Source organism: Chiroxiphia lanceolata, chromosome 15, assembly GCF_009829145.1.
Source record: "Chiroxiphia lanceolata isolate bChiLan1 chromosome 15, bChiLan1.pri, whole genome shotgun sequence".
NCBI lineage: Eukaryota > Metazoa > Chordata > Aves > Passeriformes > Pipridae > Chiroxiphia > Chiroxiphia lanceolata.
The window spans coordinates 4,937,966-4,961,047 of record NC_045651.1 but is presented as its reverse complement, the minus strand read 5'-3'; the positions used below and the strand labels follow the sequence as shown (position 1 = coordinate 4,961,047).

The 23,082-nt window shown below is 40.4% G+C and overlaps 1 protein-coding gene across 1 annotated transcript; it reads right to left on the bottom strand.

Moving 5' to 3' along the window:
* Positions 1 to 233: 233 nt before the first annotated feature.
* PANK3 (pantothenate kinase 3) lies at positions 234 to 22,753 on the bottom strand. The gene is made up of 7 exons (XM_032702864.1): positions 22,632 to 22,753; positions 13,125 to 13,477; positions 12,074 to 12,327; positions 11,282 to 11,458; positions 10,302 to 10,425; positions 7,890 to 8,015; positions 234 to 6,576 (listed from the first exon to the last, which is right to left on the bottom strand). Exons 1-7 carry the CDS (start codon positions 22,657 to 22,659, stop codon positions 6,526 to 6,528), a joined length of 1,113 nt encoding a protein of 370 aa, XP_032558755.1. The 5' UTR covers positions 22,660 to 22,753; the 3' UTR covers positions 234 to 6,525.
* Between the last annotated feature and the right edge of the window lie 329 nt (positions 22,754 to 23,082).

The following is a 23,082-nucleotide window of genomic DNA, read 5'->3' as shown; positions in this document are numbered from 1 at the left end:
AAACTGAATGTTCTTTAGGACATCCAATGTTTCTAAAAACAGGATATCAATCTTAGAGCTGTGAAGTATCAGCTTATTAGAGGAAGAAAAGAGCATGAAACCACACGAGTCGTGTTGCTGTAGTATAAAAATGTTCCACCACAACCCCCAGTATCAAATACCACAGCAGCTTGTGATGCTGAATGAAAACACCCAGAAATCCCTCCCCAAGCCCCACAAATGCAGGCCAACAATGAACAATCTCAAATTATTTATTAGGAAAAGACAAAGGACTGTTTCAACATTCGTACAGAACAAACGGTAATAAACCCAGGAAAATAAACTGTAAAAAGTAGGCCCATGACAGAGGAGTTGGGTTATGACAAAGCAAATGAAATCCAAACTTCATTCATGCAAACAAGCAGTAAAGAATTATTTACAGTTTCGATGGGATGAATTATAGCATTGGCCATATTTGGGCCCCAAATCAAATTACTCAGTGACATAGTAAAGGGATCTAATCTGTACATTCAATAATGAGGATCTATAAAAAGAAAAATAATTTAAACAATTTACAAGATGGCATAAAAGGCATCATTTACAAGAGCTGTATTAACAGGTGACACAAAGGTATTCATCAGTAATTTATGAATAAAAATTTGTAGCACGTATTTTTACATCACATCTTCAGTGTCTGAACAGTAAACAAGGAAGCAGAGACATACCATGAGTGCAATGTAATAGAATAAGGCAACTTAACCAAATGGCTCTTCAGAGAACTTCATCCTACAAGGGTTTACAAGTCATAAATTTGCCTGCTTGCTCTGCTAACTAAAACAAATGTCTGAAGACAGCAACTGGTGATCACAAGGCCTGCACATGACGAGACAGTAGATGGAAAATTAAATGCTTGTTTGTTAAAATGCCAAAACTCAAGAATGTAAAAGTGCAGATTATCAAAAGCCCTCTATGCCCTAACACCAGCACACTCATTTTCATGTTCTAGATGCTGTAATTTAATAGGTCTCAAAATACTAATTCACTAGTCTTATAAACTCTTTTGCAATGCACAATCTGAAACTAATATAACTCCTCCCAAAGCTTGTATTTACAATGTTCTGAAGTTGATGGTAGAAGAATTGTGAAATGCTAGCAATTTATAGCAAAGATTAGCAACTGACACACGATATTCCAGTTCATTTCATAGGCAAGGCTAATTAGCACATTCAGATTTTAAAATCACTTTAAAAGGGTATTTTTGAATTCTCAACAGCTTCCCCAAAAGCTTTCAGTAATGGCTGAATTTCTTGAAGTTTTAGCAGAGAACACTATCTGTGCAAACAGCTACAGTAACAAGATGAAGGCTAACATGGAAATACAGCAGTGAAGAGTCATCTGTATCCTAATGCACAACAGGAATATTATGGGCCTTACAGGAAGCAGCATAGGAAGCCACACCTGCCAATGACTTGCCACATTAACACAGTCCACATACTCAAAAAAAAAAAAGGATCCTAACATACCCAAAAGGGAAACTTGAAATAAGGCCAAAAAGTATTGGCAAATGATACAATTTTCAGTCTGTCAAAAGGACCAGGCCATAAATATTTTATTTACAATTTCTAGTTAGAATCTTTATTTTCAACAAATGATTTAGCACCAGCAGGAATATGCAAAGTATCATTACTGTGTTCCCCAGGCAGAAGACCTTGAGGCCAAATCTTGCTCATTAGTTTAAAAGGATCATCTACTCAAGTAACTAGAGTGAGCAGGATTTGGCACTCAGTCATGCAGACTGAGACTGCTCAAACATATTCCATCAGCACATTAATAATTACAAACAGATTACAGCATCTTTTGAGATGTTTTCAGAAAGTGTTTTTTAGAATACTTAATATGCTTTACACGTGTGAAGTAAACAAAACTAATAAAACAGGCTTATTTGCAGACTTTTTTTAACCTTAGAGCATTTTACCACAGATGACAAAATACTGGTGATGTACTTTAAAATATCAATAAAACTTAAAAGAATGTAAGCAGGATTTATCCTTCTGTGATAAAGCATTTTTTAATCTCCCATGGTCATATCTGAGGACTAAATTACCCATTTTATCCGCAATGATTGTGAAGTTTACCCCCTCTGACTGTGTGTTAACAGGAAATAAAAAAAACAACAACCAAACAGTAACTGTTTGTGTCAAATATGCCTTGAGCCCTGCTCTGTGACCTGAAGGTCTTGGTCAAACACTTCTAATCTGACTCATGGATTTTTGTTCACTTTTGAACCTCAGCAAAGCTCTGTTAACATGCTACATGTTTTTTAAGCCTACATAATCCATAAAAAGGATGTAGACAGGAAAACAAGGACAGGGGAAAGAATTAGTCTTATGTGTTTAAATGAACTGAGGATAAAAAAGTTGACCAGAACTAGCTCAACAGAACCACACTGACCTTCACCTCTGCTCTGAACTGAACTGCCTCCTCAGGATTACAGTGATGCCCTGATACCCAGAATGTGAGCAGGGGTTGACTGTGAATTTACTCATTAATGTAAGTTAATGAATGCGAAAGACACCATCAGCCTTTATCTAGCACAGACTGGCTCTAGAAAAAGACACTTTGATTAGTTCCAAATGTTAAAACCCCACTGTTACTCTGAAACATTTAGAAATGAGAAGTTATTGCAGCTTATGTGGAAGCAGGTGCTTCCTGAAGACCTGCAGTGGACAGAGACAAGGTGTCAGTATTACAGCCCTTGAAGGCACCCTGCACGTGAACTACCAACAACTCAGTGCAAGCAGGAATGTCACAGTGCTTCTCAAGGGGTATGAGAAGCCAGAACAGAACTTCTGGTCTTAATATACAGGCTTGGAGTTAAGTGGGACAGCATGGTCTCGTGTTCTTTCCACTGTTACTCTCCAGATATGAACTGAGGTGTTGGCAGAACCACACGGGTGCTTGAGAGAGGGAAAGATCTTCCAAAGGCAGGTCTGAACACCCTTTGGAAATCTTGACCAAAATATTAGCTAAAGAGTGTATCAATGCACTTTCTCTATGAACTGCTAAATATATCAAGACTTTACTAAAAAGAATGAAAAATTGTTTATATTTAAACCTCTGCTGGCTTCAGTAAAGAACACTGAGGATGTGTTCATTCCAGCCTGCTAAATACTCAAAGTGTATTGTAGGAGTTCCTCTCTCAACCAAACTGCAGTTAGCTAAGCAGAATTAGAAAGGTGAAAGTGGTTAGCTCCAATAGCCTGGAATAACTTCATCTAAAATTGAACTTCTCTGTCCAGAAATAAACAGTACTTATCTCACTATAAACCTGCATGATTTTTAGGGAGATACAACAAAACTGTGCATAATACTTGAAAAGACCAAGCTGGAGGGATGAGACCAGGAAATGCAAAAGCATCACCCCAAGATCAAGGGATAGGAAGCCAGAAACCTGAGGTTGTTCTCCTGGCATCTCTTGCTACATGGGATTGAAGGGATCATCTCCATGGCCAATAAAATTACCTGCCACTTCACTGGTAAGTAACATTCATCAGGAAACGTCATGGATAAAGTCCCAGTACCATTAAAATTGGCATTATATGACAAAATTAAAAGGCACTCGCATGACTGACTGAGCTGAAAATGATAACACATTCAAAATGAGTTTTGCATTTTACTTTAGAAGAAGTATCACAGAACTTTCCTCCAGAGAAGTGGTTCCAATTGAGAAGACAACAGTAGTCCTGAGAAAACCCCAAATTTTCTCTACTGTAGTACATCACATTGCATCCATTCACCCTAAAGCTGCTTCAACCGGTTGGCTTTGAGGAAATGGCAAGGGTGAAAGAAAAAACAGAGAGGATCAGGAAAGAGCAAGTTACTTCACTGATTTCTATAAAAGAAACAATCCTTTTCAACCTATTTAGAAGAGAATTTCAAAGAAAAGACTTTAAGGCTTATCTTGCAACTACTTGTGATGCCTGTCATTTCTCCTGGTGGTAGAGTCAATCTTTGGGGACTCTAATAACAAGTTCTAAGCTGACAGAAAATGAGATGAAACCCAAAGATGTGGCTTAAATACAGGACCCCTGGGCTTTACAGTAGGGCTTGACAACTGCTCTGGTTGCTCTTGTAATGAAGTACCAATTGTGCTGATTAAACTAGGAACAGGAAGCCAATTTTTTTTAGAAGCTCAAGGGAAGTAAACCAGAGGTAGGGCATACTTTTTGATTCTCACAGTAGTTTCTATACAGTACAGCTATTCAAGAATTACTCCACTTGTTTATTTTGTAACTCTGTACAATTTACTTAAATAAAAAAAATTGTATCTTAGGTCACGTCAACTTTAATTGGTTTAATGAACCATGGAAATTAGGTAATCACCTGCTATGTGTGCTTTTGGTTAAATATGTAAGTAGCTTCTAACTACTGCTTCACGAGGACTCTCAGTATCACCAAAAGAGAACTGAAGTAGCAATAAACACGGTCTAAAGGAACTGTTTCTAATGGAGCTGTAGTACATGTCTTAAAAGTACCTCACTTTGCAAATAAAATATGCTGTTAGTTTGCAAACTTTTCAGCAGGCTGTCAGAACACTCAGAAAATTAAGTTTTCACACGGTTTTATTAATCAAATAAAGTTTACTTTTGATAGTCAATCATGACCCAAAAGAGCAGTATACAGCATTTATAAAGACATTCCATAAAAACCATATTCACTTATTTTCTGAAGTGCTCTGAATTAGCATCAGATCAGCTGAACTGTGAGTGTAATTTTTAGTTGTTTATGTCTAAAGTGAAACTTCAAAAGCAAGCACAATAGAAATGTAGTACAAGTACCGGGAAAAGCAACAATAAATGGAACTGCAATTTGCAACAGGCGTTGCACTTAAATGAGTTGCCTACTCTAAGGTACTGTACTCTTAAAGGACCACAGAAAATCTGAGAAGATAACATATGATGTTAGTATGGGGCTTTGAGTTGTAAGAAAGAGAAGACTGAAATAGCACACAGGGTTTCTAACACACTAGGTGGGTGTATCTGTAAATACAACACAGCCATGCTGTGGAATACTCGAGCAATCAGTTTTAAAAATACCTTCAAACCCCGAGATATCAATGTGTTCTAGTCTGGTTGCTCCTCATGCACATACAGGAAATATTTAACATGAAAATATAATAAAATTGGGTAGCTCTTTAGTCCACAAAAATTCACGTAGCTAAGGACTGTATAATGGTCTTGTAAGTTTAAGATCTCATGCCCTGACTTCAGGACTAAACTTAGTACAATAATCACAACTGTAAATTTTAAAAGTCTACAGAAAACCCCAAAGATCAGTTCCAGAGGATGGATTTTATCCCAAGGCCACGATTTGATGTTCCATATTGCAAGTGCACTAAATATTGGTCCGTTTGGTGCTGCAATACAAACTCTGATGCTGTCCCTCAGCTTTCAGAAACAAACTTCCCAAATCCAAAAGTAAGCTAACAACCTTTCATTTTCAACATCTAATTAGACTCTGATCAACTCTTACAAAATTAAGTAGAAATCACAGTTTCAAATTAGTAGCCAAAATTTTCCAAATCTCCACAGAAATGAGCCAAAGCACCAGAATTATGAGGTCCTGTATTTAGTCTATTTTATAAAGATTTCTTCAGTTCTCTCAGGCTTTGTGGTACCTTTACAAATAATGATTCATGATGGCAGAACTGATAAAAGAGACAAAAAAAAAAAAAATCCAGAACGCATTTTGGAAGTCATGCCCTCAAAAAAACCCAAAAAACAATGAAACATGAAAAAACCTGTGCTCATTAATCACTAAACTCTTTTCCAAATCCAATCAAAGACAGAGGGATCTTCCCAAAATACCAGCTGAGTTTTCAAATAAATGAAGAGTGCAAGTGAATATTTTCATGAAACTTTCATAACATCAAATGCTTAATCTGCTGCTTTGGCTGATTCTTTGTGTTTCTATTCTTCCCACTGAAAATTAAAGCATTAACATTATTTCCAATAGACATAAGAATAAAATAATTACTGTTCTTAACTGTGGTAAGAAATGGTCTACAAATTCCTCTCATCTTGTAGATAGTACCCTGCTGTTTTAAAAGTTGTTTTCTGTAAGTACACAGGGGAAATTGTGCTCATAATATACTAAACTAATGAAAATAATTTTTCTTTCATTAATTATATACAAAACTGATGGGCTTAAAGCCTCAGGAATAAACTTGCAATATTTTCACGCTGAGCACTTAATGGTTTGGCATTCCTTTTGTCTTGGATTTCTGGAAGGTTGTTTTCAGAGGATGTATTGCATATTATGAGTTCAGCACTGGCTACATGTACCAAAGAACATAAATGATAACCACAGTTCACTTTCCAATGCCCAGAGTGAAACCCTTCCTTAGAACAGCAATACTCAGTAGCTAATCACTTCTTATAAACAGTTACAGGCTGTTTTCTTCTCCCCTCCCCAGATTTAATTCCCATTGCCATAAACAAGTGTTGTTCAGGTGGAAAATAGTTCAGTGTAGTGACATCTGGTATCTCAACTGAAATTTGGCAGCCCAAGCAGAGCACCAACAGCTCCAAAGTATCCCTGTTGAAAAAAAAAAATAGAAAATTTCAAGTTTAAGTAGGGTATTAAATTTTGCACTACTCACATTTTAGTGACAACCACCAATGCTACAGAAAGCACACCATACATTTTCAATATACAATATTCCATAATTTTTCAAAGCTTTGTGAAACAGAGCTTTTTATCCTTCTCATCTAGATTAACTTTGAGGGATTTCACACCAAGCCTCACCATACACTGCAGGGCTTCTAAGACAGTGAATCCTAAAGAATGGAAATCATGTTTGATTCCTTTTTCCTAGAGGAGCTGCATATTGTAGATGCCCAAAGATCTTCACTACGCACAGTAACACTGTTCCTTAAGTGCAAGTTGAGAATTTCTTAAATTCACTGGATCTCACAATTTTTGACCCTCTGCTTACCTGTGCATAAAGAACCACATTCTCCTGTTGGATTACATTCCCTCCTGTGGGGGAGTGAAAGGTTCTCTCTCCCTATAACTATGGAATACTGAAGTGTTTGGGATATACACTTGATTAAATGCAAGAGTTCAAAATTTACCCAAGAAAAATCTGAAGAATTGACAAGGAATAGTTCTGCTATTACTGCAGGCACTGGCACAGCCTGTCAGCCCTGGGATAAGCAATAAAGGAAAAATGCTGTGAGAATCAACTGAAGGGGAACAGATCTAATGCTGTAATATTTGCAGACCAACAAACTGAGGACAAAAACTGCTGATCCACTGCCAAGAAGCTACAAACCTCCCAACTGTTGCACCTGTAATCTGCTTGTATTTTAATCAAAACAGGTGAAAACTCTCAGCATTCCATACTGATGAATGGCAGCAGAGGCTGCCCCAAAGCAGGTCAGTCTGAGAGCACAAAGTCACTACAAGAGCTCTGAGGGGTCTGTAGTGGTATAAAAGCTGGCCTTGTCAAAGGCAGGCTCAACTTTCAGGATGTTGCTCAAGCCCAGCAGAGAACAATGGGCCCGTTTCAAAGGCTCAAGCTTTAGATCTCTGGACTCTTTGAAATACAACACTTACTGTTGTTTCCATCCAAACTTAAGAAAGATTGTTGACCCTGGGCACAGACTTTAAGATTTTCTTGTCCCCCTCCACAGATCCACAGCGTGAACTGAGCTACCCCAAAGTGACTGAAGTACTTCCCTGGCAGAGAGCTGTTCCCAGAGAACCAATTCAGCACCACAAGCCTCCTCTTATTTCTAATGTTTACTGAGTACTTGGTGCCTCAGGATATCTCACGAGAGCTACTCAATAATGCATTTTTTATTTATGGTGGAACAACACATACAGATAAATGAACCACAGCATACCTCATGTTCTAGGAACAGGGCCTTCAGCTGGCCTTTTGACCAGTAATCCAGTGCATACGCAAGAAGCTTCATCGACAAAGTATTCACACGCAAAAAATTGCCAACAAACACAACTCTGTTTATTTTCTAAAAAGAAAAGAGGAAAACGGCAAAGGATTAAGACTTTTCACTGCTTAACACAGCTTTGAGAAACTGAGCTATGAAAGAACAGGCTGTCTCGAGCAAGGAAATAAGCCCACAAAACCCAAACAACCCACAATTAAAACACGGATTCAAAATTTAAAACATGGCACGCTCGGGGAAAAGGAAAGTCTGTGCGACCCACAAGAATTAAAGGACTTAATTTACAGACAAGTAGCATTTGTGTTGCAAATTAAGCGAGGACTTTCAGTAATTAAGCCAAAGAAACAGCCCAGCTATAAGTGAAATGAAATGAAAGCTAGTTCTGTTTGGTAGAGAAGACTCAATGCCTTCATAGCCCTGTACAATGCTGCTTGATCCATATGCAACAAGGCAGCACTGTAAAGAAGCCGAAGACAGTAAGACATGGCAGGTGTTCCTTTCATCTTCAGAACTCAATATACCTCAGCACAGCATCAGACCAAGAGCTAATACTGCAGGTGAGCTGTGAATTTTAATCAAGTCAAAGGTAAAAAAGTGAAAAATCGTTTAATTTTCCCCCATTCGCTGAAATAAACCCAACGTTAAGCGACAGCAACATTAAACACTGGTTTAATGACACAAGAAAAGAAAATTTAATCGTGGTAGTTCTTAGTATAGTGCTTAGATAAGCACTTAATTACATTAAATCAATAAATACATTAATTGTATCTAAGTTGTCATAGTAGTTTTTGTAACAATTCAACCTGCAGTCAAATGACTAACATGGGACTGTTTTTTACCATCTTGATCTCGATTAGTTCCCAGTGAAGACAAAGTAGATACACCATTAAGGCACAGAACCATAATTCTGTTCTACTGCAGGAAGCCAAAATAATTACATCCATTTAACCTTTATATATCAGTTCAAGATACTAGTTTGTATATCCCTATTAACTGTTTCTTATGATTTGTAGTTCTGTGACATAGCTGGAATGACACCAAAAGAATTGGAATAAAGCTAGTTTGTGCAGTTTACAAGTTCTGATTTGTCCTCCTTTACTCCCACCCTTAAATATAAATTTCATACATTTGTCTCAGTCTATTAATATGTACTTTCAACTTCACTCTCATTTTAACTCCTTGTTATCAAGTTTTGCCATAAAGCAAAAAGCCAAAATTAACTTAATACTCACAAAATTAACTTTATTCTCCAAGATAGATATGAGAAAAAGTCAGAGAATGGAACTGAGGGAGACTATGGAATATTAAAACCAGAAAAATATATTAGTCTGGCTCCTAAGCAAAAGGAGGGTTTTTCAGTAACAAAGTTGTTGGTACTTCTGAGGTGATCACATCCAGAGATTTTAAGCAGAGTTCTAAATACAGTTACGCATAGTCTTTACCAGGAAAGCTGTTACTAAACCTCATTTTATCCAAAGCTTTTTCATAATGAATAAGGAAATCCCTGGTACTCAGACAGTAATGCCTTCTATACCTAAATTCAGTGTTCTTCCACAGCTTCTTGACTGCCCATGGTCCTACTGAAACTGGACACACACTGGGTCTGTTTAGCAGGACTTTGAGAAATAGATGATGGCAGGAAACCATCTTGGTGTCAACCAGCAAGGTGACAGGTGTCAAAACAACCTGAAGTCTCAAAAGTCAGTAAAAATTAAAAATAATGCTTAACTAGAAGCAAGGCTTTCCACAGGCTTCAATCAGAGAATAATTTCAGCTTGAAGAAACTGCTGGAGGCCATCAGGTCCCATGCACTGCTCAAAGCAGCAATTTAAATGCAGCAGTTGCTCAAGGCACATATTCTGAAACTCTCCAAGGACAGAGTCCATGTTTCAGGGCTGGACATACTCCCCAGGTGAGCCTGCCCTGGCAGGTGGGTTGGATGGGATGATCTCCAGAGGTCCTTTACAACCCTGACTATTCTGTGATTAAAGTACTAAGAATGGGTTCAGAATATTTTGACTGTCTTTGGAGAATTGGGACATGGATCTCTTTGCCAGTGGGGAGAGTAACCTGACAAGGAGCGCCTCCAATCAGCTTTGTTAGGGAATGGAGCCCAAAGCCTGCAGGGAAGTGAGGGAGTTGGGGAGCACAGGATGTTGTGATGAAGGACTTGAAGTCCCCTTGCTAAACCAGGATGATTGTGGGCACAACCCAAGGCTACCACATGAATTTCCTCATTTCATCTGAGAACGTACTAAAAGGTTTAAAATTATACATCATTTTAGCAGTCATTTAATCCGAAAACAAATAATAGACCTGTAGAAAGATCACTTCCTTGTCAGTTTTTACCTCATTTACTGCACACATCCGGGCAATAGACCCAATGTTATTGGTGATGGTGACCAATATGGCTCTTGCAAGATCTTCTTTACTAACAGACTCTCTCTTCTCTTTGTAGATCATGTTCCCAAAACTAGAACAGGAAAAATTTCCATTAATTAAAAGTGATTTATGTGCATTTGAAGTAGTAATTTCAGAATGTAATTTTTATGCTGTAACAGAACCTAAGTCTCATGTTTGTTCTTGAGGAGCTCCCTTTCAAAGTCTGTGTTAAATACAGCAATTTAACACTACGTGTGTATTTATTCCTTCACAGCAAACAGTCAATCTTGTTACAATAATGACCCCCAACAAAATATTTTTGTTCAGGTTGACTTCCATGAAGAACTATCTACAGCAAAATGCAGTCTTATTCTTTGGTATTATTTGGGGCTGTGTTTTGGATTTGTGCTGGAAACTGTTGATAACACAAGGATGTTTTCATTATTGCTGAGAGGAGTCAAGGCCTTTTCTGCTCCTCAGCTCACCCCACCAGCAGGCAGAATAGGGTGCACAAGGACTTGGGAGGAGACTATTCTGTTCTGTTCCATTTCTGTCCTATTAAACAATCTTTATTTCAACCCAGGAATTTTGCTTTTTCCCCCCATCTCACTGGGGGAGTGAGTGAGTGGCTGTGTGGTGTTCAGCTACCTGCCAGGTTAAACCACACCACCTCTGCACTTCCTTCCTGCCACTCCTGTGATCACCTCACAAAAAGCTGTGTATGACATACCACATGAGCTTTCTTCAGTATCTAGCTGGCAGGCACCTGCAGTTGTCTGTGGCTTTAAACCTTCTAAAAAGCTAAGGATATATACTTTTAGGATAAAAAGTAACTTGACAACAATAAAAGTTTGCAAAAAAGCAGTTTCCTCTGCATTAATAGTTTAAGTCTTGTTTTCTAAGCCCCCCAAACCAACAAAAGAACCAACAAGGAGACTCTTGCTTACCTGGATGCTACAGCCCATCCTGGCAAGCCAAATCTTTCATAGTCTCCTCCATAAATATCCCGAACCAGCCTGTCAGCATGTGTGCTGTCTCCTTTGGATGCCATTTCCAGAGCTTCTTCAAAACTTTCACAGCCCGTCAACAAACTGCACAAACCAAGAAAGGTCCCTCCACCTAGACTAAGGACAAAGGAAACTAGTTGCTTTTAAGTAGTATTTTCTCACCTGAAAGACTCTTATGTCTGACTAACAAAATAAACAAATAAAGCCCTTCAATTTAGACACCGAGCTGTTCGCTTTTCTGCTTAAGGTTCAATTCACAAACAGCTCTCAATCAATTTCCTGCTATTTTATTTACAAGAAGGTAAGAGATAACAAATAAACTCTCAAAACGTAAGCTGAAAGACTTAATAAGAGACAAACTCCTTAAATACCCACATGATGTCACTGACTGATCCTTGATCCTTTACTGTAAAACACGTGTGGACACATCTGTTCTTATGGAGCAAGAGAAACACAGTTCACTGCACACGTTATCAAAACTTAAAACCTACAGAACTCTCACTATGGAGCACTTTTATCACTCATTGATAAATAAGATAAACTAAACTCCTCAATAACAGAACCATGGGAATGGGCTTCAATGACTGCAACTGTAAATTACACATAAAATACTTTCCCATACTACAGAGTGAAGAAAAGAATAGGTGGGGGAATCAGGGAGAGGAAGCATTTCAAAACCAGAAGGCTTGTTGTCCCACAGAGTAACAACCCCAACTCAGGTGTTTAGGTTACCTTGTTCCAGTTACTCTTTTATAGTTGTCTTTGGAATGCACTGATAAAATACTGACTCCTGAACCAATGTTAACAACCAGCAGTGGGTATGGATCATCCAGGTTAAAAGGCATCTTTTGGCATCTCTCAGGGTCTGAGGCATTTTCAAAATAATAGCACTCTGCCTGGCCATTGAAGCTGACAGAGTCTATGTACAATAAGCCTTTGACAAGGCAGTCAAGCTCATCCAGTTTGTGCAGCTGGAGGTTTCCAATCTGTGTTAGGAAAGAAAAAAAGACTGTGTCAACATGTCCTAACATTGCACAGACATGCTACAAATTTATGAGTATATTTGTACTGCCCAACTTTAAGAAGCTCTCTCAGGCAACTAATTCAGGAATTTCAATCTCAGTATAAAGCCAATAAAGAATTCAGAAGTAAGTTCTGAATACATCACTTAGCAAATCCATCTGACTATAAATCTAGATCTCAGACCTGAATCAAGAAGAGACAGGCAGTATAAATATCTGCTTTGGTAAGCTCAAAGATAACTCTTGAGATACTCAGACATTAACCTACTGAAAAATTAGCCACATTTTTCATCAATTTAAATCAAAAAAAAGGTCACTAAATACCCTCAAGGCCCCACTGAGTGTTATCTTAGTGGAACTCACACATCTGCATGTCTTCTCAAGGTTTGTGGGTTTCCTCCCCCATCTTACAAGTCAAACAGTCACTTCTAAGATGTCAGCAGATAAAAAGCTCAATGGCATCGCTCTAACTATCCTTGCAGCTTCATTAACGCTCCAAGGATTATCAGAAAACCACAGGGCAGAAATTCAGAGGGGCTTTAGGCTCACTTCCTCAGTTTGGCACGGGGCATTTAAGCTGCCGTTCTCTCACAGAGCACAAAGACAATTTAACAGACGCTGTGGATTCCACGAAGGCCGTAATTTCCCATACTTAATACAGTTGAAAATTAATAATATTTGAGTACTGTACAGGTTTTCAAAATACTGATTATTTAACCCATCATCAGCAATGCTTTTGGCATCAGCTCCAGGGTACCTACTGTGCGAAAATCTTCTTCGAACTTGTACGCGCCACCGCCGGTGGCACAGAGCACCGTGTGTAGTGTTGAAAAGTTTTTGTTTCTTCCCATTTGGATAAAAGTAGGCAAATCATGAGTTGGGAATCGGATAAAGTGCAAGTTTCCTCTTCGAGCGAAAATGGTCAAGTCTTTCAGCTCCAGGTGGACGTCCCGAATGCCAGTGGATCCATAGGCTACATTGGAAGTCAGGTATTTGCGGATGCTCTTCAAGCTTTCGACCTCCTCCTGCTCCTCCTCTGCAGTGATGTCAATAGGTTCAAAATAGGCAAGCTTCACCAATGTTCCCCCAATGTCCATGCCAAACCATGGGAAAGCTGTGAAGGTACAAGAATTATTGTTAAAGACACAAAGCCATACGTGGAACTTAAGAGTTAAACCAATGCTGCACTACTTTTTCAACAAGACATTAACAACAAACCTCACAGGTATCCCTCTGGCCACAGGTAAAAATGGGAAAATTAGCAACTCCACACATTTAAATGCTATTACATGTGCTCAGAAAGCCCAACTAAAACTCCCCAAACTATACCATATCTTTCAGACCAACTCATCAACAAAATTTAACCACTTTTTTTTTTTTACTGAGAACAAAGGATTAAAATAACCTTCCCTTCTAAAATAGTAGCTCTGATGCACTTCAGCACAAAGACTGCAAAGCACACGGGAAGAAAGCAGGTTACACATTAGAGCTGGCAACAGAGTAGAACAATATTCCTCCTAAAACAGCTCCTCACACAACATGTTTGAGAGGGAAGCTTTAATTTATTTGCATGCACTTGAAAAACTGGCACAGTTAAGATGCCCAATTTATATCCCTTGAAGTTAAAGGGATAACAAAAACTCCTATTAAGAACTACAAGCAAACCACAAAATTAATATTACTGAATCTAGGTTCCTTTTTTCTTCTTTTTTTGTACCTTGGCTAGAAGAGGGCATTTCTGTACTACAAAACAACAGTAAACCAAGTGCTTTGCCTTTGTCACTTCTGTGGCATGACTGCAGTTCCCAACAGGGATTTTATGGTCTATGACATGCAGGACCATAATTTGAATATGCCTGCACCAATAAATTTTCCCAACCATGCTCAGTGAAACAGATACTCAGTAACTCTACAGCAAAGACATCATCTTCATCTGAGAGTTTTCCCACTGTCATCTCCCAGAAACAGTATTTAAAATTTAATTTGTAAGTTTAAGAAAGACTCTGAATATCCAGTTAGGAAGCTCATGTTTTTATTTTCTAACTGACATTATAACTTGCTTGTTTTGCTTGCCCTTTATTTTTTTTAGAGTTCCAGTTTATTTCTTCAGATGCAATTCATATTTTACAGAAACATGAAACTCAAGGACAAAACCAAAAAGATGTTAACATGTTCATGATGAGCAAGATGCAATTACACTGAATTTACATTACTAGTGGGATCTATTCTTGAGAAGAATGATCTACCAAAACATTTTAATGTATTTAGGCAAGGCTGGCTGTGTGTCAGTTCATTTATGAGTGCTAAAGTTGAAAAGAAATTTCAAAGTTGCCTCAGCTTTCAGGAATGGGTACCCAGAGAATATTGTCAGATATTAACAAAAAAGATTTAGTTGGTTACCTTACTCATCTTGAAAAACTGTGTTTAAATACAAGAGTAAGTTCTGTGAGCAAAATCTAGCTCCAAGTGGAAATAAAGAAGGTCTATAACCCTGATATCTGTTGTATAAAGTTGAGGTCTAAGCATAAAGCCACACATGAACTGATTTCACAACTGCCTGACTTCTTCACCCTGTGACTCTGGACATAAGAAAATTTGTCACCTTACTGTTTGACCACAATTAGCTGATGATTTATTAAGTGACCTCACCAAGTTTCAGCCTCTTGCCATAAAGGATGTCACAAGACCAAAAGCGAAGAAGGGAAGCTGATTTCACCCAACGGACCAGAACATGTCTGCAGGAGTCAATCCAACCCATTCAGAATTTAACTAAGACACAGCAAGCCAAGTACTACCTAAAATATTTGGGATTCTTTCTGCTCAGTGGGCCTACCGAAAAACTAGGATCTAGTCCTTCACAACAGGAAAGAGGGGGAAACAGCTGAAAGTTCAGGCAATGAGCTTAATGAAGATTTGGTGCAAGTCATGCCTGTTTGTCAGAAGATCCACCACATCCCATGTTAAATGATCCAAAAGGCTTTTGCAAATACAGTGTTAGTCACACCTCTAGAAATCTCAAGGTTTAAGAATCAAGTATATCAAGTAAAAACCTGAACTGTAAGTTTATTCCATAATTTAAACAGGAACATATTTTATGCTGGAAAATGCGATCGTGCTGCACAATACCAGTTTTCTGGGTTAACTGAGTGATCTTAACAGCCATTTAAGGATTTTGAAACTGAGGAAATACGTCTGTTTTCACCTCTGTGACAAACCCCAAGAAGTTTCACGTTCTTCTATTGAAAATTTGTCAAGATTTGGCTGGTAAGTACATTGCTCAAGTTTCATTTGCAAGGTGGAGGAGTTGTGACAAGCGAGTGGGCCCACGTCCTGTTAACTTACTCCTTACACCAGCAGCCCAGAAAAAGGAATTACACAAGGATTCTTGTGCTTGTAAGCCACTCTTGATTGATTTATATTGATTTTATTACAGGTGCAGCCAGGAAAATTACAGCCATTTTGTGTTCCAAACACAGAAGGGGATACACATATGTGGCAAGAGCACAATCAGCTGGGACTGCAAGGATACAAGATTTATCCGTGCTTGAGCTGCCTTTAAAGAATGGAAATACACTGATTCTCCTGAATTTTAATATAATTGCACATGGACACAACATGGAAACCTCCTATAGCTGCAGCCTTCAAATCAGATCGCTTCGGGAGGATCCTGGAGCAGAATCCATCCTGTCTGGATGCAGAGGGATTGGAAAAAACAGGAACCCATGTGGAAACACCAGTTCCTCTTCCAATTACTGGAAGTGTTTTCATCTGCAGGGTTAAAATAAGGCCACAGAGAGCTTCAGGATGGAGGACTAGTCAGAGTCCTATGGAGAGTTTCCTACAAGACTTCCAGCAGCCAGGCTAATCCTGACTATGCCTGAAGAGGACACAGAGACCCTAAGTCCTGCCACACATAAAGGAACCTGTGCATCATTTTAAATCATGTATATGAGCTCTCTGCTTAAGGGGAGGCTGCTGCTCTTTGAGGCACGTTTGAAGCAGAGTTTTCACTCTTACACAGCATATCTGCATCAGTAGCTGGTATGGTCTCTCAAATCCATGAAAGATTTCTCAGGCAGTCTTGTATTTGAAAGCTGGCTTGGAACACGACAAAAATAGCGTGGTGTGTACCTTGGGCTGAGAATGACTCTAAAAAGTATTTTTATACTTGTATCTGTGGGTCATGCTTCTCTAAGTGAGAGATGTAGGAGAATGCCAGCAACAGAATCTTTTGGAAAAAATATCCCCAGACATCAGCTTGATCCTTTCAGCAGTCACAGTTAAAGAAATGTGCCTGGATGACAGCGATGCCAATTACACAACCTTCCTTTCAAGCTTATAGGTCTGCACAGACCAGGTTTGAGGACCTGCACAACTGTAACCACCATTCCACAGCTTCACTTCATAAGGAGAATCAATTCCTCTGCATTAAAACTGGGCTTTTTCCACAGCTCCAGGGGATTAGGTCATTAAAAGATTTTTCTCAGCTCTTCCTCTTTGTAACTATTCCTGTTCCTAGGAAGATTCTACAAAAAGTGAGGCACAGCTCAGAAGTATTCCTTGCTGAGAATCTGACCACTGTTCACAGAACAAATCCAGGACCCATCTTTTCAAAGTTCAACTCCTCTCTGCAGAGGTCAGCAACAATTTGAAAAAAAGAAAAGTAAAACTGAGCTTTTTATTCAACAAGCCCAACTGCCCTGGATAGAGTACATAAAACTCCTTCACAAACAGGCATTCTGCTTTTAGGAACTCAAGCCAGGCTCTGTTTAAGAATACACAAAACACAGATTTTTACTATCTGAGAAGAGATAGATACATGAAGTAGAACACTAACTGGAAAATCAAAACACATATGGTGTTTAATGTGATACTTGACAACAAATTTAACTGTCTCCAGGACAGCAAGAGTGGGATCATAACATACAACCTCCTTAATCCAAATCCAGATTTTCTTCCACTCCTTAGCTCTGCCAGGAGCCACTGTGGTCCCTACCTAGACACAGCAACCAGGAACCTTTGCTATAAGCAACAAATTGTTTCATATATACCACGAAGTAGCTTTGATGGTCAACCCCTCAAAAAATCCAGATGTTTAAGAGGATTCCTTAGCACTGCTTCCTGCAATGTAGAAAAGCACTTCCCACAAGGGAAGAGCATTGTGCTCATACAATGATGTAGCAGTTCTGCTGAGTAAGAAAACCCTATGCTGGTGGCTGGTGGTTGTTTTTTAAACCATAATAATCTTTAGAGATACACAGGGAAGCCTCGTTCTCTTGTGTCTGCACTTCTCAAATTCTTGGTGTACGCAGTTACTGGCAGAAATCTTAAGGTTATTTATATCTTATCATATAAGGTATTTATATGCCAAAGGAAATAATTACAGTAAAAAGTCTCTCATGCCAATGCAAACACAAAGGCTGAAGTGTTTTCCTTTTACATGGGCTCTGCTTCAGCAGAGCAGAGGACCTTCAAAGCTCTCCACCCAGACCACACACTAGTATTCTGATTTTGCACACTCACTTTGGATCCAAAGCTGCAGGAAGTACAAACTCAAAGACTTTTACTACTCTGCTTATTCAATCAAGTGTAAGATTCTTCAGTTTAATGTTCTATTTGTATTTAGCTTCTAAAAACGGAGAAACAGATTCCTGTCAGCCTCTTTCCTAAGAATGTAATGACACATCTGAAACACAAACACCTTTGAAATACTTCCTTCTCACTGTAAGATAAAGTAACATTCTGGGTCAACCCTGCTTTAAATTAACAAGAACCAACCTTCAAAGAAGAGCAGCTAACCTCTATTTCAAGCTGGGAGCTCTGCACCATGGGAAAAACCCCCAAATTCACAGCTGTCAGTAACAGCAGAGAACAGCCTACATCACTTTGTGTCACCTTTGTAAGAAAGCTTATGTATTATTAAGACTGTTGCACTTCAAATACAAATGTAGCCTGGGGAACAACTGCCAAGGGTGCCAAAGTTCATGATTCCATACAGCCCTAAAATAAAGGGAAGGAAAATGACCATGAAATCCATGAAAACTTAAGCTTACTCCTGCCAGCACTGCAACAGTTCTCTATCAAAGTACGCAGTATTATCAGTTCTGATGCCCAAAACTTATCTTGTAATTCAGCCTTTGATAATAAAACCTTGATCCTATTCCTACCCAAATACTGACAAGGCAAACAACTATTTAAAAGTTATACTGAACTACTACACAGTGTTTACACAGAAGCTAAATGTATCCTGCAGTTTCTCCAAATGCATTTTCCCCTCTGTAGGTACATCCATTCTTACACTTCCAGTCCTTCCCTAAAACATGTGCATGCAGCAGAGTAAAACTTGATGGCAAACTCTACCAGCTGAATCAGCTGGCAGGCCAAGGCAGCTCATGTGTGCAATGGGACAAGCTAAGGGAGAGCACACCAAAGGCTGTGGAACTGCTAAATCAAGCAGGATTAACCTGATGGGTAGGCAGCAAAGTGCCTTTGCTTCACCCATGTCCGGGGATGTACAGGGGTATGAGCCTCTACAGAGCAAAACTGCACTTCAAATGTCCTTACTCCTTGAGGCACTGGAGACTTTCTCTCCTTAACAAGTTTTGTAACGGGTTTTTGGTTCAAATATCCCAAGTCCAGCTCAAAATACATTTGGGCTGGACAGAATTAACGCACAGATTAAATGTATCTGGCATACCCTGGCACATTCTCCTATTTTTCTTCGTGGGAAAACTTCTCCATCACGCCCCACAAACTCCCTGCATTTTCCCACTCAGCCACCTCTAATCACACTCCACAACAGCCACAGTTACCAGTGGGAGGACAGGTGGGAATGGGCAATTACTGCAATTGCTCTTCATGAGGTTCATCACATCCACAAGTGGATGCCATATAAAGCTACCACAAGACAACACATCACTGCTTTCATCTTCTCTCTCCTTGCTCATTCTCTTAATTTTGTTGACATTTCAGCAGCCATGTCTTTGGGGATAGGTGTAATTATAGTGAGATACAGCAGGCAGAGGCATAATTTAACACTCACAGATACACTGTGTTTAACACAGTATAAACTGTGCCTGGCAGTATTAATATATTATTAGAAACACATTTTTCAACTGCACTCAAATGAGGACCTGTAACATCTGCTATTGGCTAGTAATCAGCTTTCAAGGACTAATAAGAAAATGCTAGGATACCCAAGACTATGCAGCAAGTTCTATGAACAAACAAACAAAAAAAAAATCAATTTAAAAGAGATTCTCCATCAATCTAAATGGATTTTTCATCAATTTTACTACACCAATCCTGCATGGGATCACTGTGTCCAGGATGATTACATGTGTCCATAGAACCATATTACAGAAAATAAACTTGAAATTTTTATCTTTCTTTATATTGATACAGCACTTTGCATTTTCTCTGCTTTGCATGTTCGTCTTTAGTGTGTCTCAAATCGCCTCAAGGGAAATGAAGGCATTTGTTCTCAAACTCTTTTCAACAAACAATCAAAAGGAACGCACTGTAAAAAGTAACATACACAGTGTACTAGATGTTAGAAGTCTCTGCCTTTCCTTCAGAGCCAAGAGGAAGGGCTCCAGCTCCCCTGGAGAGCACAGCATGCTGGCACTGTCCCTCTCGCCTTCCTCGCCAACATGCAGAGCTCCCTCTCAATGAGTGGCTGCTCTCTTCCCTTTAGGCAGATCCCACACAGCAGCAAGACTCTCTGCTCTCACATTTTTCATCTCAACCCACAAATAACCTTTGGAGGTTTCCTTGAAAACTGCCAGCCATTCTCCCCCAGAGGCATTTCCTCAGAAGAGTTATCACGCAACTGCCGCTTGGAAGGTTCCTCCCGGGGTCATCTGGTCCGACCTCTCAGTCACACCAGCAGGAAAACTGCCAACTCTAGATGAGCTCAACTATGGCTTTGTCCAGCCAAGACTTTAAGACCTCTGAAGTTTTTCAGGAATCCTTCACAAATGCAGACTCCACAACCTTTCCGCTGCCACACTAACTTAGTACAAAGCTTTCCCGATGTGAACTTCTGTTCTCCTCCTTTCAAATCCCTGACACCTCCCATCCCCAGCAGCTGAGATTTACACGGCCCTTTACAAGCCTCTTCCAAGACAGCCAATCTCAGAAGCTGTGTTCCACAAATTCAGCTGCATTTCTTAGTTTTTAGTCCATCAAATTAGCAACAACACTAGCCAGATGAAGATCTGGAAGGGAGGACCACACAAGCATGTCTAGGCAGTGTATCCACATCAGAAGCCCTGAACTGGTTGGGTGTCTCCATTTTACCCTCTCTGATGACTGACATGACAGGCAGTGCAATCATGCCTTTTTTCCTGATGCCAAACATCACACATGAAAGCAAAGGTAGGCTAAGGCAATCTTCTCAGTTCCACTCTGCAGATTCTTAAGTTAAATAATGATTAACCATTTTTCCTCTGTATCAAATTTGGCTCCAGCACAGATGATTAGATACTCACTTGGTCTAAGGAACATGCACCCACCCAGCAATTGTGTTGAAAATTATCTACAACTGTCTTAGCCAAATAATTTGTCAACAGTCTAAAAGTGGCATTGTAAGCCCAGCTTTCATGTCAATGTGAGCAGTTAAGCCAAACTGACAGCAGATTTTGGGCACCAGAGGCCCTGAACAGAAATGGACTTCCCCATCTTCAGTACTTTTGTGGATCTGCTCCTCTTCAAACATTCAGCTGCTCTCACACTTCAGTCAATGTGACTAACCAGGATCAGAGATCAGCAAAATGAGTCTAAAGTTCATTCCCTAAGAAACTAAGTGCTATTATCTTTAAAAAAGCCATCAGCTTCAAAGTATGTTCAAGAGCCCAGAAGAAATAAACTACATAGTTTGACACTGTATTTTTCCCCTCCTGCCTCTGCAGTTCCAACTGTTTATAATTCCCATCATGAAACCAACATCAAAGTTCAGGTTCAAGAAATGGAAGAGTGCAACTACAACTGTAGCATATTTGAGCAGCTAAAACTCCTTGATAACATTTGCATTGTTATTTAACCATGAGATTTAAATCCACCACTACACAAAACAAGTCTTTGAGGTCCAGCAGAGACGCTCCTGAAATTAGCAGGTTTCTGCAACAGGAGCAGCCATACTCTCCCAATTTTAATTATCAAACCACTGTAACATTTTACAGTCAATTACTCCTTCAGAGTCTTGATAACATTCCTTAATATTATACCAGGGGAAAAAAAAATGCTGTCTGAACTGTACTCTTCATAAACATCATTACAGTAAACTGAGGAATTTCCACACACTGGCATTAACAAGAGGTGATGACTAACTGGGTGCTACAAGATGCGTATTTAGCATTTCCTGAACAGACCACAAGAAACAAGGTACTTGCACAGCTTTTATAGCTATTTCTAGAGCTACACTAACACTTCCTGTTTTAAATACATGTTTGATGGTTTTCTTATTGGGCTGCTCAAACAATATATCTGAAACATCCCCTTTCAAGATCCTCTTGTAGCTGTATGCTGTTCATTTGCCATGCATGCCACAGGACCAACAGGAGGCCTAGAAATTTGGGACCAGACATTTTTTCTACACTGTAACTCACCCTGAAAGTACTTCTTGAAGTATGATGACAAAGAAAAAGATGCTTAATTCGGTGGAGCAATACCTGCATCCCTTTCAGCCAAGGCACACCTGTATTAGCTTGACAGGTGTGTTGACTTGCACAGCTGGTAGATCGTTTGCATGTAGATTAACTTTGCTCAATCCATACCTCTCTTCCCACAAAGAAGCACCTGTAATCTTAAAACATTTTGTTTGCTTTCACCTGAGTCCGAACCACGTTTGTGCCCTCCAAAAGAAATACGGTGCTCAAAAGCAACAAATAGTAAGGATATTGTTACAGCTGTGCTTATTAAAGGGGAGCATCCGGCATATTTTAATTAAAGACCTGCACCCAAATAATCGGAAATATTCTATCTAAAAAGAATCGGGAGTTGATAAGCCCTTAAAAAGCCACCTGCGCAGGTGTTCGGCACAGCGATTAAACACCATCTCCATCAAACACATCACCCACACCCAGGGAACCGATGATATCGCTTTCTAGTCAAAGAGAAGCCCTTTCCCCGAGGATCCCGCGAGCCCCGACCCCTCCCTCAGAGGGACGCACAGGATCGAGGATGGTCTCCGCGGGCACCTCCCGGAGCCATGGCCGGGCAGCGCCCGCCGCGCCGGCCCCGCACCCCCTCCCCCGGCCCGGCCTTACACGGCTTCTTGGCATCCTTGATCTTCATGGCGCTGCGGCGGCGGCCCGGCTCGCTGCCGGCCGGGGCGGGTCTCCTGTCCCTCGCCTGATGGGGCGGGCAGCGCCGGCGGCTCGGCGGGGCCGGGCCTCGCTCTCCTGATGCTCGTCGCGCTCGGGGCGCCCGCCTCCCGGGGAGCGGCGCTGGCCGCGCCCGCCGCTACGCCCGCGGCCCGGGCTGGGGCCGCTCCCGCCGCGGCATCGGCGCTGGGGCTGGGGCGGGGAGACGGGGCGGGGCGGCGGAGCGGAGGAGCCGAGCGGCGGCCCCGGCACGGGCAGCGCGGGCACAGGCCCCGCTCGGGGCAGGAGCGCGGCCCCGGCGCTGCCCGCGGAGCCCCCGGCGCGGACTCGGCACAAGATGGCGGCGGCGCCGGAGCCGCGGCCGCGCACACAAAGGGGCCGGGGCGGCTCCGCG